This window comes from Saccopteryx bilineata, chromosome 2, assembly GCF_036850765.1.
Source record: "Saccopteryx bilineata isolate mSacBil1 chromosome 2, mSacBil1_pri_phased_curated, whole genome shotgun sequence".
Taxonomy (NCBI): domain Eukaryota; kingdom Metazoa; phylum Chordata; class Mammalia; order Chiroptera; family Emballonuridae; genus Saccopteryx; species Saccopteryx bilineata.
In genome coordinates, this window is record NC_089491.1 from 360,024,690 (window position 1) to 360,040,761 (window position 16,072).

Below are 16,072 nucleotides of genomic sequence, written 5' to 3' on the forward strand. Positions count from 1 at the left end.
ATTTCCAGGTCGACACTTTATCCACTGCGCCACCACAGGTCAGGCTGTTTTCCCTTCTTTATGTTGCAGACTCTTCATAAGCCTCAACTTGGATTTCTACAATCTGATTTTGGCCATTTATATTTCTTCAAACAAAGAAAGATTTGGTCAGGTCTGATAATTTCTCCAGAACAGGTTACATAGATTCTCACTGAATTCCTTCATTATCTCCAAAAATTATTTAGAATTCCCTTCTCAGGTATAAAGATGGTTGATATAAGTTTGTAATACTAAGTCACCACTCTGAAGGGGTAAAGAGGAAGCCAGGTGGTATATAATCTCAATAAATGAATTTATTTTTTGCATTTCCTGTTCTGTATATAGTAGAGCTGCTACACCAGAGCTAGTTTACCATGTCTAGGCTTTGTTTCACTCATCTAAATGATAGGGCAATTTCTGACCTTCCTGGGTCTGTGGCCTGCCATGTCAAGAAGAAATTCTACTCTCTGGGCACTTCCCTTGGGCCTCTCGGAACTGCTGATTGTGAGTAGTACTGCTTTGTAGCATTGAAAAGGATTCCAACTAGTGTTCTTCATCTGCTTTATGTTCTCACACTTTGTGGTAGGCAGACTTTGTAGTAGGTAGAGTAAAGATGTCTTAATTTCTGAAACCTATTAGCTATGTTACCTTGAAGGCAAACAGGTCTTTCAGATGTGATTAAATTAAGGGTCTTGAGATGGGAAGGTGATCCTGGATTATTCATAGGTGGGTTTAATGTAATCAAAGGGGGCCTTATGAGGAGGCAGGAGTGTCAGAGTCAGATAAAAGGAGTTGTGATGATAGAACCAGAAGTCAGAGAGAAAGAGGAAGAGAGAGAGAGAGAGAGATTTACAGACACTGTGCTGCTCGCCTTGAAGATGGCGGAAGGGACCATGAGCCAAGGAATGCAGATGGCCTCAAGATGCTAGAAAAAGGCAAGGAAACAGATTCTCCTATAGAGCCTCCAGAAAGAACACAGTCCTCTTAACACCTTGGTTTTTAGGAATTCTGGCCTCCAGAACTGTAAAATAATAAATCGTATTGTTTTAAGCTATTAAATGTGTTGTAATTTATTACAGCAGCAGTATGAAACTAATATACCCCTTCAAACTGGAGAATTTTTGCATGCTCTTCATTGTTTACTTCTAAGCTGCTTTCTTTTTCTTTTTTTAACCATTTTAATTATGAAATGTAAATATGAAAATACATAAAGACTCATCACAAAGTGGCAGCTATATAACCACCAAGCCGAACAAGAAATAAAACAAGACAAGGGTGATTAATTTCCAGTTCCATTCAACTTTTGTTATAGTTTCTAGCTGGTACAGTAAGACATATAAAAGATATAAAGCATTAAAAGGATGATTGGAGGCCCTGGCAGTGGTTAGGTGGATAGAGCGTTGGCCCGGGATGTATGGACATCCTGGTTCAATTTCCAGTCAGGGCATAAAGGAGAAGCAACTATCTGCTTTTGCCCCCTTCTGTCTCCTCCTCTGTTCCCTCTTCCCCTCCCACAGCCAGTGGCTTGATTGGTTCGAATATGGCCCCAGGCCCTAAGGATAGCTCTGTTGGAGTATATGGGACTCAGGTGCTGAAAATTGCTTGGTACTCCAGCATCGGCTCCAGATGAGGTTGCTAAGTAGATCCCAGTCAGGGCACATGCAGGAGTTTGCCTCCCTATCTCCCCTCCTCTCATGTTGAAAAATAAAAAGATTGGAAAGGAAAAAAATAAAACTATCTTTATTTGCAAATAACATACTATTTTGCAAATAAGAGCATCAGCCTGGCGTGTGGAAGTCCCAGGTTCAATTCCCAGTCAGGACACACAGGAAGAAGGACCATCCGCTTCCTCACCCCTCTCCATCCCCCACCCCCTCTTCTCTTTCTCTTTCTTTCTCTTTCTCTTTCTCTCTCCTACGCACTCACAGCCATGGCTCAAATGGTTCGAGCAAGTTGGCTCCAGGCGCTGAGTATGGCTCCATGGCCTTGCATCAGGCACTGAAATGGCTCAGTTGCCAAGCAATGGAGCAGCAGCCCTAGACAGACAGAGCATTGCCCTGTAGGGGGCTTGCCGGAAGTATCCCAGTCAGGGTACATGCAGAAATCTGTCTTGCTGCCTCCCTACCTCTCATTTAATAAAAAATAATTAAATAAAAAGAAAGAAAAGAAAAAATTAATTAGAATTAATAAGTGAATTTAACAAAATTGCTGGATATAAAAGTCAGTATACCAAAATCAATTCCATATTTACAAACATCAAACAAAATGAAATTTTTTAAAAGTTACTTTCTTATGAAGGGAAGCTGTGAATTGGCTCTTAATAACCTTTCTAGCTATTTATCTATTTGGCAGTAATTCTTTATGTTGATGGCAGATGGATAGTATTTTCCCATTTAATAACTATTGACTTCTCTGCTGTGCTTCAGGCATTATTCTAAATAACACAGGCATAGTAGTGAACACAGTAAACAAAGAAGAGATCATGGGGCATGGGAAGTATACTCTGTGTATTCAGTTTGGTGACTTCACTTAGGATACTGGAAATAGAACTAACAGGGAAGTCTATGCTTTTTACCTGTTTTAATTAGAAAATAATCTTTGTAGTATAAAATAGATGTTCATTTTAGAAATACTAGGTTAGCAGTAAGGCAAATAAAAGATTCCTTGATCCTTGTATAATGCTTGTATAGATGGATGGACGAGTGTGAAGTTTTTTTGCTTTGTAACAGAAATAGAATCAAACTGTATAAACTGTTTTGTAATCTACCTTGTTCACTTAGCAATAAATATATCCAGAATATATTTCCATGTTCACCTATAACATTAAGTTTAATTGCCACATTATATCAACTTCTGTGGACATAACATAATACTTGTTTAGTCCCTAATCATTAGATAGTTTAGGAAGTTACTGATTTTGCAGTTTTATAAATGATGCCATCTCAAGAGACCTTATACAGAAATCTTTACACATATCTCTTATTTCTCCATTCAATAAATTTTCAAAGTACAATTAATCAAAAGTGTATAGGCCCTGGCTGGTTGGCTCAGTGGTAGAGCGTCGGTCTGGCATGCAGGAATCCCGGGTTCGATTCCCAGCCAGGGCACACAGGAGAAGCGCCCATCTGCTTCTCCACCCCTCCCCCTCTCCTTCCTCTCTGTCCCTCTCTTTCCCTCCCGCAGCCAAGGCTCCATTGGAGCAAAGTTGGCCCGGGCACTGAGGATAGCTCAGTGGCCTCTGCCTCAGGTGCTAGAATAGCTCTGGTTGCAACAGAGCAGTGCCCCAGATGGGCAGAGCATCACCCCCTGGTGGGCTTGCCGGGTGGATCCCAGTCGGGCACATGCGGGAGTCTGTCTGACTGCCTCCTCGTTTCCAACTTCAGAAAAATACCAAAAAAAAAAAAATCAAAAGTGTATAGATTTTAAGACTTTTGATAGATAATGCTGAATTGCTCACCATTTGGCCCTGGCCAGTTGGCTCAGCGGTAGAGCATCGGCTCAGCATGTAGAAGTCCCAGGTTCGATTCCCTGCCAGAGCACTCAGGAGAAGCACCCGTCTCCTCTCCCCCCCTCTCCTTTCTATCTCTCTCTTCCCCTCCCACAGCCCAGACTCCATTGGAGCAAAGTTGGCCCGGGCACTGAGGATGGCTCCATGGCCTCCACCTCAGGCACTAGAATAGCTCCAATTGCAATGGAGCAACGCCACCCCCGCAGAGCACCGCCCCCTAGTGGGCATGCCGGGTGGATCCCAGTCAGGCATATGTGGGAGTCTCTGCCTCCCCGCTTCTCACTTCACAGAAAAATAAAATAAAGTAAAATAAAATAACATTTAGAAAAAAGGTTATAACCATTTAAGATGCAGTGTCTGTTTTTTAGCATTTTCACCAATCCTGAATGATTTTAATTTTTTTGGTAACTTTGTCAGAGATACGCAGAAATGTCATCTCACTGTTATGGTTTCGTTCTTTGATTACTAGTAGGGTTGATGTTTTTTTTTTTACAGAGACAGAGAGAGTCAGAGAGAGGGATAGACAGACAGGAACGGAGAGATGAGAAGCATCAATTATTAGTTTTTCGTTGCGTGTTGCGACACCTTAGTTGTTCATTGATTGCTTTCTCATATGTGCCCTGACCATGGGCCTTCAGCAGACCAAATAACCCCTTGCTCGAGCCAGCGACCTTGGGTCCAAGCTGGAGAATTTTTACTCAAACCAGATGAGCCTGCGCTTAAGCTGGTGATCTCGGGGTCTCGAACCTGGGTCTTCCGCATCCCAGTTCGATGCTCTATCCACTGCGCCACCGCCTGGTCAGGCAGATAGGATTTCTTATAAATGAATAGTTGACTGTTGGAGTTGGCAGAAGGATACCTGATGCGTAAAAACCGGAAAGTCAGTGCTGTAACCATGACTACCTATTACATGTATACATACAAATAATTTTTGGCTCAAGACATAAATATGGGCCATAATGAAAAATGAATTGAAATTGGTAACATGAAGATATGTAACACTTAGAGAAAAGACTTAATTAACTATTGACATAAACTTCTGTCTCAGTACTTCTGTCCCACCTTTTTAAATTTTCTTTCCTAATCTGTCATATATATGAAAGAATATGTATTATATTTTTATTTTGTAACATTATCTGAAGAAATTAACCTTTATTTCAAATTTATATCTACTGTACCAACTTATATATAATTTACATACAATAAAATCGATTTTTCAATTAACAGTAATCACGCCTTAGATAAACCTCATTGGCTAAGATACTGCCATTGTGCAAAGCTGGCTTTTTTTTTTTTTAAACAGAATCTTGAGCAGAGTTTTTAATTTTAATGAACTATAGTTTTTAAAATTTCTCTTTATGATTAGTGCCTTTTCTAAGAAATCTTTTCTTTTGTCTTAACTATAGCCTTTTTAATTTTTTCCACTGGTGTTTTTAGGACTAACAATTTGCATTCTTAACTTTTCCAAATATATTTAGGGTCAGTATTGTATATTTTACACTTTCCACCTTATGCTTCCTGTTTGCTGCTTCACACTGCAAATGTAATAATCTTAAAACAGTATCATTCCATTTATCCATTCTTTTTTGTGCCATTGTCTTACCTTTTACTTTTTTTGTGACAGAGACAGAGAGAGAGACAAAGAGAGGGACAGATAGGGTCAGACAGGAAGGGAGAGAGATGAGAAGCATCAATTTTTTGTTGCAGCTCCTTAGTTTCCTTAGTTATTCATTGATTGCTTTCTCATATGTGCCTTGACTGGAGGTGCTACAGCAGAGTGACCCTTAGCTCAAACCAGCGACCATGGGCTCAAGCCAGTGACCTTTAGGCTCAAGCCAGCAACCATGGGGTCATGTCTATGAACCCACTCTCAAGCCACCGACCCCGTGCTCAAGCTGGTGAGCCCATGCTCTCAAGCCAGCGACCTTGGGGTTTTGAACCTGGGTCGTCTGTATCCTAGCCTGATGCTCTATCCCAATGCACCACCACCTGGTCAGGATAGGATCCTTTTACGTTTTATATGTTATAAACCCTAATGTATCATGTTATTATTTCCATTTAACAGTTTAAGTCAGTGGTAGTCAATCTGGTCCCTACCACGGTGTTCCAGCTTTCATGGTGGGCAGTAGCAGAGCAACCAAAGTATAAATAAAAAGATAGATTTAACTATAGTAAGTTGTTTTATAAAGATTTATTCTGCCAAACTTAGCAAAAATCCGACGTAAAGTACTTGGTAAGTAATTATTACTGTATGCTTTAACTTGCTGTAACTCTGCTTTATAAATTTTATAAAGTAAAGTTACTTCCCTACTTTATAAATCACCATTACTGTGGAACCAGTGGGCGGTTAGAAAATCTTACTACTAACAGAGATACAAAAGTGGGCGGTAGGTGTAAAAAGGTTAACTACCCCTGGTTTAAGTAAATTATGAACAGAAAAAAAACATATACTTTTATATTTATCCAGTTTTCTTACTGATGCTCTTTATTCTCTTCAGTAGATCCAAGTTTCCATCTGGTATCGTTTCTTTTGAGCTTATAGGACATAAGCAGGTTGGCAGTTAACAAATTCCCATAGCCTTTGTTTATCTAAAAATGTCTCTAGCCCTGGCCGGTTGGCTCAGCGGTAGAGCGTCGGCCTAGCATGCGGAGGACCCGGGTTCGATTCCCGGCCAGGGCACATAGGAGAAGCGCCCATTTGCTTCTCCACCCCTCCGCTGCGCCTTCCTCTCTGTCTCTCTCTTCCCCTCCCGCAGCCAAGGCTCCATTGGAGCAAAGATGGCCCGGGCGCTGGGGATGGCTCTGTGGCCTCTGCCCCAGGCGCTAGAGTGGCTCTGGTCGCAACATGGCGACACCCAGGAGGGTCGCAACATGGCGACGCCCAGGATGGGCAGAGCATCGCCCCCTGGTGGGCAGAGCATCGCCCTCTGGTGGGCGTGCCGGGTGGATCCCGGTCGGGCGCATGCGGGAGTCTGTCTGACTGTCTCTCCCTGTTTCCAGCTTCAGAAAAAATGTAAAAATGTCTCTATTTTTATTTTTGGTTTTAAAGGATTTTTTTTTTTTTACTTATTAAAGAATTCTGTATTGAAGTGTTTTTTCTTTCAGATTGAGATGTGGTTCTGTTGTTACCTAGCACCCACTGTTTTCTCATGAGAAATCAATTTTCTTATGTCTCTGTGTAATGTATCATTTTGTGGGAGTTGCTTTGAATATTCTTTTTCTGTTGTTGGAGGGATTAGTTTTTCATTTTAAAAAAGACACTTGTCAATTTTCAGTATCAAAATGGTTTTGCTATTGGTTTCTCTTTTTCCCATTCGGTTTCCAAAGAGAACACACCTAAGGAGAGTACATTTTAAGTCAATAAGCTGCAGGATGTGCACCTAACAGTTCACAGCAGCCTCAACAAAACAGGGCAGTGGGTTATTGGGTAGGGAAAGAAACTTAAAGATTAGCACACTGCAAGCCCAGCTGTAGTGAGCTCTCACAGCCAGATGAGGTGGCTGGTGCACCCTATCCCCAAAGTAGCAAAGTTTCAAAATAACACAAAATTTAAGAACAGTTTTGTATATAAATTATTCAAGATTTCTCCAGTACTGATACAAAGCACAATGAGATGGCACTTTTAGAAATAGCTTCAGAGCCAGAAAAGGGCACTGAGTTTCATTTGCCTAAATCAATAGCAAAAACATAATTTTCTTCTTTTGAAGGAAGCAAAGGAGCAAATAACTGGTTACTTCAACATAAGGGGCATATGATCCACTTTGTGATTCATTGGGAATGGGATAGAGATGAGACTAGGATTTGGTCTCAAATAGAGGTCTCAGCATTTTAATTTGTTTGGTCACCTCTGATAAAAATAAATTAAATTGCCCAAAGATATCTTAAAGCTGAAACCGGAACATCACTTTTTTTTTTTTTTTTTACTAACTTTTTCTGGAATCACCTTTCTGGTTTGGCTGGTATTCTGCACAAAGCAATGATTCCCTGTAGTGGGGTCTTTCCCTGGGCTGTGTTTGGCTCAGTAAGGCAGGCCCATATCTCTTTCCCTACTCTATGGAGAAAGTAATATGGAATAAGCTGAAAAATTACCTTTTAAAAGTGGAAAAAGGATTAGACTGCAGATTGAGAACTGGAATTATTTGGAATGTCTTAAAAATGGTTGCTACATCAACAACAAAATATAACTACAAAATATATACCTTGGCCCTGGCTGGCGGCTCAGTGGATGGAGCGACGGCCTGGCCTGGCTTATGGATGTACCAGATTCGATATCCGGTCAGGGCACACAAGAGAAGTGAGCATTTGCTTCTCCCACCTCCTTCTTTCTCTTTTCCCCTTCCACAGCCGGTGGCTCAGTTAATTTGAGCATGGCCCTAGCTCTGAGGATGGCTTGATTGGTCTGAGTGCATCAGCTTCAGGTGCTAAAAATAGCTCAGTTTATTCAAGCATTTGGCCCCAGATGGGGTTGGCAGGTGGATCCCGGTCGGGGCGCATGCGGGAGTCTGCCTCACTATTTCCCCTCCTCTCATCTAAAAAAAAAAAGTGTACATTGGTACATGCTTTGTTGTTTTTTGTTTGTTTTGCGAAAGTGAGAGAGAGGGAGACAGACAAGAAGGGAGAGAGATGAGAAGCATCAGTTCATAGTTGCAATGTCTTCGTTGCTCATTGATTGCTTTCTCATATGTGCCTTGACTGAGGGGCTCCAGCTGAGCCAGTGACCTTGGGCTTCAAGCAGCCATGGGATTCAGCCGATTCACATCAGTTCAACAGAACCGATACCTAATTTTTTTTTTTTTTCTGAAGCTGGAAATGGGGAGAGACAGTCAGACAGACTCCCGCATGCACCCGACCGGGATCCACCCGGCACGCCCACCAGGGGCAACGCTCTGCCCACCAGGGGGCGATGCTCTGCCCCTCTGGGGCGTCACTCTGCGAGCCACTCCAGCACCTGGGGCAGAGGCCAAGGAGCCATCCCCAGAACCCGGGCCATCCCCAGCACCCGGGCCATCCCCGCTCCAATGGAGCCCCGGCTGCGGGAGGGGAAGAGAGAAACAGAGAGAAAGGGGGGGTGGTAGAGAAGCAAATGGGCGCCTCTCCTATGTGCCCTGGCCGGGAATCGAACCCGGGTCCTCCGCACGCCAGGCCAGCGCTCCACCGCTGAGCCAACCGGCCAGGGCCCCGATACCTAATTTTTTGAGTTTGGAGAACCAGTTGTTAAAATGGGACTTGTAATGAGGGTTCTCTCTAAGATGGGCACCTGGATAGCCAACCAATGAGGAAACCACAAAATTACATTCCTTATTCTTTTTTAGCGTTCAGCTGCGCAACAGCATATTCTAAGCATCCATAGTAATGTTTATTCTGTCCATAGGTGAAAAAAATTGCAAGTGAGAACACCAGTCAAGAAGCAATATGGAGCCTGACCTGTGGTGGCGCAGTGGATAAAGCGTTGACCTGGAATGCTGAGGTCACCTGTTCAAAACCCTGGGCTTGCCTGGTCAAGGCACATATGGGAGTGGATGCTTCCTGCTCCTCCCCCTTTTCTCTCTCCCTCCCTCCCTCCCTCCCTCCCTCCCTCCCTCCCTCCCTCTCTCCCTCTCTTTCTCTCTTCTCCCTAATATGAATAAAAAAAAAAAAAAGAAGCAATATCTTAAATAACAGTTTTATTGTTTTTTTTCAGGTATTAATATTTTTCATTAATATTTTAAAACTCTTATAAGCTCGTTTTGTGTACCTCTTATTGTTCTTACTTAAATCTTAGATGTATGAAATAATAAACTACTTTTTGGTATATCTTTTTTTTAAAATTTTTTAACTTTTATTTATTCATTTTTAGAGAGGAGAGGGAGAGACAGAGAGAGAGAGAGAGAGAGAGAGAGAGAGAGGAGAGACACAGAGAGAAGGGGGGAGAAGCTGGAAGCATCAACTCCCATATGTGCCCTGACCAGGCAAGCCCAGGGCTTCAAACCGGCAACCTCAGCATTTCCAGGTCGATGCCCCATCTACTGCGCCACCACAGGTCAGGCGTATATCATTTTTTATATAGTTTAAATGGTCATTAGGGCAGAGATCTGGTTGCTAAATTTTTTGAATCAAGCCAGCAACCCCGCGCTCAAGCTGGTGAGCCCACACTCAAGCCAGATGAGCCTGTGTTCAAGCCAGCAACCTTGGGGTTTTACCTGATCAGGCCATCAGTACATGCTTTTAAAGACACTTTGCATTGTGCTCATCTTCCCTTAAATGTTGTTCTCAAAGGTGCTCAACCTTAGCCCAGCCAGAATCTATGGGGGGAGGCAGAGACAGTTTGACAAAAAAGATGAGTGGGGGCTGGGAGGCTGTGAAAGGAGAAAGCAGCTTTTCAGTTAAAGATCAGCCCTCAGTTTAAAGGTCAGCTTGAGGCAGACTGGCCTCAGGCAGAGTCAGAGTCAGAGGGAGGAGCAGCGGCAGGGCGGAACTGGGTTGCTCTACATCTCATTCAGGTCAAGCAGAATCTGGTCCAGCATCCTTTGTGTACAGAGGTGTTCCTCTTTGGTGCATTTCAGTTTATCTTCCAAACCACCGATTGTATTTTCCAGCTTGGCTGTTGGTCTCAGCAAACTCAGCTCGAGTCTCTGCCTCTTTGAGTTTATCAGTAAGAATCTTTATCTCTTCCTCATATTTGACTTCTTTTTGAGAGTACTTTTCTTCAGCAGCATTCAGACACTTCTGGTTCTGGTCCATCAGTCTGATCTGTTCATCCATCTCTTGGCAATGGGACTCTGCCAGCTCAGCTCACTATCTCTGTGTGTTCCAAGTCTCTCAGTAATCACCAGCTTACAAGCTACCCCTTCATACTTCCTGTCTACAGTCTGCTTTCTTTCTTTGAGTTGGATTTCCTAGAGTTTCATCTTTTCTTCATCTTTTAAAGCTTAGTTTTCAACAACCTTCATTACTTCTCTTGCTCTCATCAGTATCTTTCTCAGCTTCCTCCAGTTGTTACAGGGCAATGGAGAGGTGCTCCTGGAGCATAGACCAGCTCCTCTCCAATGAGTTGGCTCCTACAATTCAAGGAGGCCAACTCAGCCTCAGCTTGTTCCTAGACCTGCCTTTCTCCTTCCACTTCCTGCTGGAGGCGCTCAGCCCTCTCTGCATAATCTCGGCCTGCTGCTGCAGAATTTGGATCTTGTGTTTCACTGCCTGGAAGGTGGTGATCCTGGCCATGGTGCCCACCTAACACCTCTTCACTTTCGCTTTTCTGCCTCCTCCTCTTAGTGCTGCAGCCGCTTCTCCTTGAATATTTTCTTTTTATCTTTAGTGTTCAAAAGTTTGATTGGGGCCCTGGCCGGTTGGCTCAGCGGTAGAGCGTCAGCCTGGCGTGCGGGGGACCCGGGTTCGATTTCCCGCCAGGGCACATAGGAGAGGCGCCCATTTGCTTCTTCACCCCCCCCCCTTCCTCTCTGTCTCTCTCATCCCCTCCTGCAGCCGGGGCTCCATTGGAGCATTGGAGCAAAGATGGCCGGGGCGCTGGGGATGGCTCCTTGGCCTCTGCCCCAGGCACTAGAGTGGCTCTGGTCGCGGCAGAGCGACGCCCCGGAGGGGCAGAGCATCGTCCCCTGGTGGGCAGAGCATCGCCCCTGGTGGCAGAGCATCGCCCCTGGTGGGCGTGCCGGGTGGATCCCGGTCGGGCGCATGCGGGAGTCTGTCTGACTGTCTCTCCCCGTTTCCAGCTTCAGAAAAGAAAAAAAAAGTTTGATTGGTACATGCATAGATGTAGATCTTTTTTTTTTTTTCTTTTTTTCTTTTTTTTTTTTTTCTTTAAGCTGGAAATAGGGAGAGACAGTCAGACAGACTCCCGCATGCGCCCGACCGGGATCCACCCGGCACGCCCACCATGGGGCGACGCTCTGCCCACCAGGGGGCAATGCTCTGCCCATCCTGGGTGTCGCCATATTGCGACCAGAGCCACTCTAGCGCCTGAGGCAGAGGCCACAGAGCCATCCCCAGCGCCCGGGCCATCTTTGCTCCAATGGAGCCTTGGCTGCGGGAGGGGAAGAGAGAGAGACAGAGAGGAAGGCGCGGCGGAGGGGTGGAGAAGCAAATGGGCGCTTCTCCTGTGTGCCCTGGCCAGGAATCGAACCCGGGTCCTCCGCACGCTAGGCCGACGCTCTACCGCTGAGCCAACCGGCCAGGGAGGTGTAGATCTTTATACATTTATCTTGCTTGATGTTCACTGATCCTCTTGGGTTTGTATGTTGATGTTTTTCATTAAATTTGGGATGTCTTTCAGACTTTATTCTTTTTTCTGCCTCAGTTACCCTCTCTTTTCTTTCTGGAATACCGATGATGAGTATGTTAGACAATTTGGTAGTGCTATAGATTCGTGAGACTTCGTTTATCTTGTGTTTTTCTCTCTATTCTCTGATAACTTAGTTTCTATTGACCTATCTTCAATTTAAACTTTGTATTTCATTATTTTACTTTTCAGTTCAAGAATTTCTTCTTGGTTCTTTCTTATAATTTCCTTTTCTCCGCTTACATTTCCTATTTGTTTGTTCATTCAGATCTTACTTTCCTTTAAGTTTTTTGAACATCTTTCCCACTAATATTTTGGACATATTTATAATAGCTGCTTTAATGTCTTTGCCTGCCAGTTCTAACATCTGAGGCATCTCACATTTGATGTGTACTGAATATGGATAGCATTATCCTGTTTCTTTGTGTCTAGTGATTTTTTTTGAGAATTTTTATAAGCGTTTATTTGAGCCAAACTTACACATATGCCATGGAGCAAGCTCTCAAATGCTCTCTAGTGGTTTTAAACAAAAAATCACTAGAGATTGTAGGTAATTTGTTAGATTCTGGAGCTTGTTACCTTCCTCTAAGAAGAGAGAGAGAGAGAGTGTGTGTGTGTGTGTGTGTGTGTGTGTGTGTGTGTGTGTGTGTGTGTTTTCATGTTAACAAGCAGTTAAATTACTGCTTGATCATCTTTAACTTGGGTAGGCTTAGTTTTTACACATTATTAATGTAGCTGTGTAGAAACTTAGGATGTTTCTCTTCCTACTCCTCCCCCTCTCCTTTCTCTCTCTCTCCTCTCTTTAAAATCAATAAATAAAATCTTTAAAAACAATTAAAAGTCTGGCCTCTGGTGGTGCAGTGGATAAAGTGTGGACCTGGAATGCTGAGGTCATCAGTTTGAAACCCCTTGTATGGTCAAGGCACATACAAGAAGCAACTACTGCAAGTTGATTCTTCCCGCTCCTCCCTTCTTCCCTTTCCCTTATGCACGCGCTTTCTCTCTCTCTCTCCTCTCTCTCTAAAATCAATAAATAGCCTGACCTGGTGGTGGTGCAGTAGATAATCAGTCTAGGATGCTGAGGACCCAGGTTCGAAACCCTGAAGTCGCCAGTTTGAGCATGGGCTTACCACTTGAGTGCAGGGTTACCGGCTTGAGCATGGGATCATAGACATGATCCCATGGTTGCTGACTTGAGTTCCAAAGGTCGCTGGCTTGAGCAAGGGGTCACTCGCTGTGCTGGAGCCCCTGGTCAAGGCACATATGAGATAGCAATCAATGAGCAACTAAGGTGCCACAACGAAGAATTGATGCTTCTCATCTCCCTTCCTTTCTGTCTGTCTGTCTGTCTCTCTCTCTCTCACACACACACACATACTAAAAATAAATAAAATAGGCCTGACCTGTGGTGGCTCAGTGGGTAAAAGCGTCGACCTGGAATGCTGAGGTCGCCGGTTTAAAACCCCAGGCTTGCCTGGTCAAGGCACATATGGGAGTTGATGCTTCCTGTTCCTCCCTCTGTTCTATTTCTTTCCTCTCTCTGTCTCTTTCTCTCTGTGTGTCTCCTCTCTCTAAAAAATGAATAAAATGTAAAAAAAAAAATTGTAAAAATAAATAAAATCAATAATAAAATCTCTAAAAAAAACAAAGAAAGAAACAAGATTTTTCTCAAGCTCATTAACTTAAAGTGGTAGTCAACTTCCAAGCCCTGAGTCCTCTGAAGATTTTTGTTTTAGGCTGAGTTTTAGGTTCTACTAATGGAAATTTAGATTAGCTCTATTCTAGGGTGTGGCCTCTCTGAAATCTCAGATTTTAACTCAGAAGTGTTAAAATGTGTTCACTCTGGCAGGTTGGATTCCACCTCCTCCAACCTTAGGCAGTGTTCTTTCCCCAGCACTGCCAGCCAGCTGATATTCTCTGTGTTGCACTCTCAGCTCTGTAGCAGCTGCTGTCTTGGTAAGCCTTTGGTGGTTTTGGTCTGCATATGTACCATAATTTTCTTGGGATTCAACTTTCTGTGTCATGGTTGGAAAATTATTCCCAAGCAGAGGACTGTGATCAGTCATTTTATTTCTTCTGTCAGGGATCACAGTCTTGCATTGCCTGTTGTCTATTGCCTAAAACAATTGCCTCATGTATTTTATAGCTGTTTATGATGGGAGGACTAGTCCAACACCAGTTACTCCATCATGGTCAGAAACAAGGAGGACTGTCTTTGCTTTGTGTACAAAAGTTATTCACATTCTTTGCAATAATTTTATTTATTTATTTATTTTACAGGGACAGAGAGAGAGTCAGAGAGAGGGATAGATAGGGACAGACAGGAATGGAGAGAAATGAGAAGCATCAATCATCAGTTTTTCGTTGCGACACCTTAGTTGTTCATTGATTGCTTTTTTATATGTGCCTTGACTTCAGGCCTTCAGCAGACCGAGTAACCCCTTGCTGCAGCCAGCGACCTTGGGTCCAAGCTGGTGAGCTTTTTGCTCAAGCCAGATGAGTTCGCGCTCAAGCTGGCGACCTCAGGGTCTCGAACCTGGGTCCTCCGCTTCCCAGTCCGATGCTCTATCCACTGCACCACTGCCTGGTCAGGCAATATTAAAATAATAAAAAACTATAGAAAATAAGAGTACAAGTCCCTCCCTTCCAAAGGTGATTACTGTTAACAGTTTGGTAACCATCCTTGCAGACATACATACACAGAGTATTGATTTTTCTAATAAAAATGCATGCTATCTACACATTACTTTTTGTTTGTTTGTTTGATATAACTTGGAACAGTTTCTAAATCAGTGCATATAAATCTACACTATTTCTTTTCTTTATTTTTAACTTTTTTTTAGATTTATTGATTTTTGGAGGGAGGAAGAGAGAAAAAGAGGGAGAGTGAGAAAGAGCAGGGAGAAGTAAGAAGCCTCTACTCGCAGTAGTTGCTTCCTGTATGTACCTTGACCAAACAAGCCCAGGGATTCGAACCAGCAACCTCAGCGTTCCAGATCAGTGCTTTGTCCACTGCGCCACCACAGATCAGGCTACACTATTCTTTTTCAAGTTACATCATATTTTATTGTATAGATAGAATTTTTCCATCTGTCTTTTAGGTGATACTTTTATTATTACAAACAGTGCTGAAATGAACTTCCTTGTTCCTACAAGTACTTATATCTTTGTATACTATAGAACTGTTTTTGTAGAATGGATTCCTACTAGTGGAATTGCTTTGTCAAAAGATATTTATGTTTGCTATTTTGACAAAAACTGCCAAACTGCCCTCCAAAAAAAACATACCAGTTTACACTCCTTTTAACAGTATGTGAATGTCTGGTTCTTCATACTCTCGCTGTGTATTATCATCTCTATTTTCAATTTCTGCTAATTTTCTGAATTAAAAAAAATCTCATTTTAACCTATGTATGTTTACTAGTAGGATAAAGGATCTTTTTCTATATTTATTGTCTGATTATATTTCTTTCTCCTTACTTGCATTTTGTTTTAAAGTGAGAAAAAGAGAGGGACAGACAGGAAGGGAGAGAGATGAGAAGCATTAATTCTTTGTTGTAGCACCTTAGTTCATTGATTCTTTTCTCTTATGTGTCTTTACCGGGGGCCTCCAACCAAGCCAGTGACCCCTTGCTCAAGCCAGCGACCATGGGATCATGTCTATGATCTCACACTCAAGCTAGCAACGCCATGCTCAAGCTGGTGAGCCCTACACTCAAGCCAGCAACTTTGGGATTTCGAACTAGATCCTCTGTGTCCCAGGATAACAATCTTGTTTATATATTTTATAATGTACAACTTAAAAATTTTATAAAGCTTTTCTATATGATTTTTGGGTTTTCTTATTATGCTTTCCTCATCTTTGTACACACCTATTATTATTCTTGCTGATTGTTTAACTTGATTTATCTAAAAAGAAAGGTTTGTTATTAACAAGAAATACTGTGATATTTTGGCTGTTAAAGTAGGGACTGCAAAAAAAAAAAAAAAAGGGGGAGGGACTGCCACTCTTAAGTACTCCAAGTATTCCAGAATTGTAATTCTTTGAAACAAAGGCTTATGGAGGTTTGATGATTCTGTGGACATTTTTTTGTGATATCATTATTGTTAGTGACAGGAAAAACTAATCTTTAGATGCCTAGGAGCAATCCAACTGTTTCTTAGCCACTAGTAAATTCAGAAATAACCAGATGAAATAATTGAAAGCCTCATTTGTAGTGAATGCTTATCTAGCGATAGATTTTTTTCCTCATGCAGATAGCCCCCTCTAAAGT

At 42.7% G+C, this 16,072-nt stretch overlaps 1 protein-coding gene and 2 pseudogenes across 7 annotated transcripts in view; 1 reads left to right on the plus strand and 2 right to left on the minus strand.

Moving 5' to 3' along the window:
- SMG6 (SMG6 nonsense mediated mRNA decay factor) overlaps nt 1-16,072 on the plus strand; it is a 291,808-nt gene that overhangs the window by 160,506 nt on the left and 115,230 nt on the right. Inside the window, exon 14 of one of the 7 annotated variants that reach the window (XM_066263035.1) lies at nt 70-225. The exons of the other annotated variants lie outside the window; for them this stretch is intronic. Within the exon in view, the coding sequence (XP_066119132.1) occupies nt 70-183 (114 nt within the window). The 3' untranslated portion in view covers nt 184-225. Of the gene's footprint in view, nt 1-69; nt 226-16,072 lie in introns of those variants that run through there. 7 annotated transcript variants of the gene reach the window in all.
- Nucleotides 4,726-4,807, minus strand: LOC136327821 (U4 spliceosomal RNA; annotated as a pseudogene).
- On the minus strand, nt 9,991-10,726 carry LOC136323510 (tropomyosin alpha-3 chain pseudogene; annotated as a pseudogene).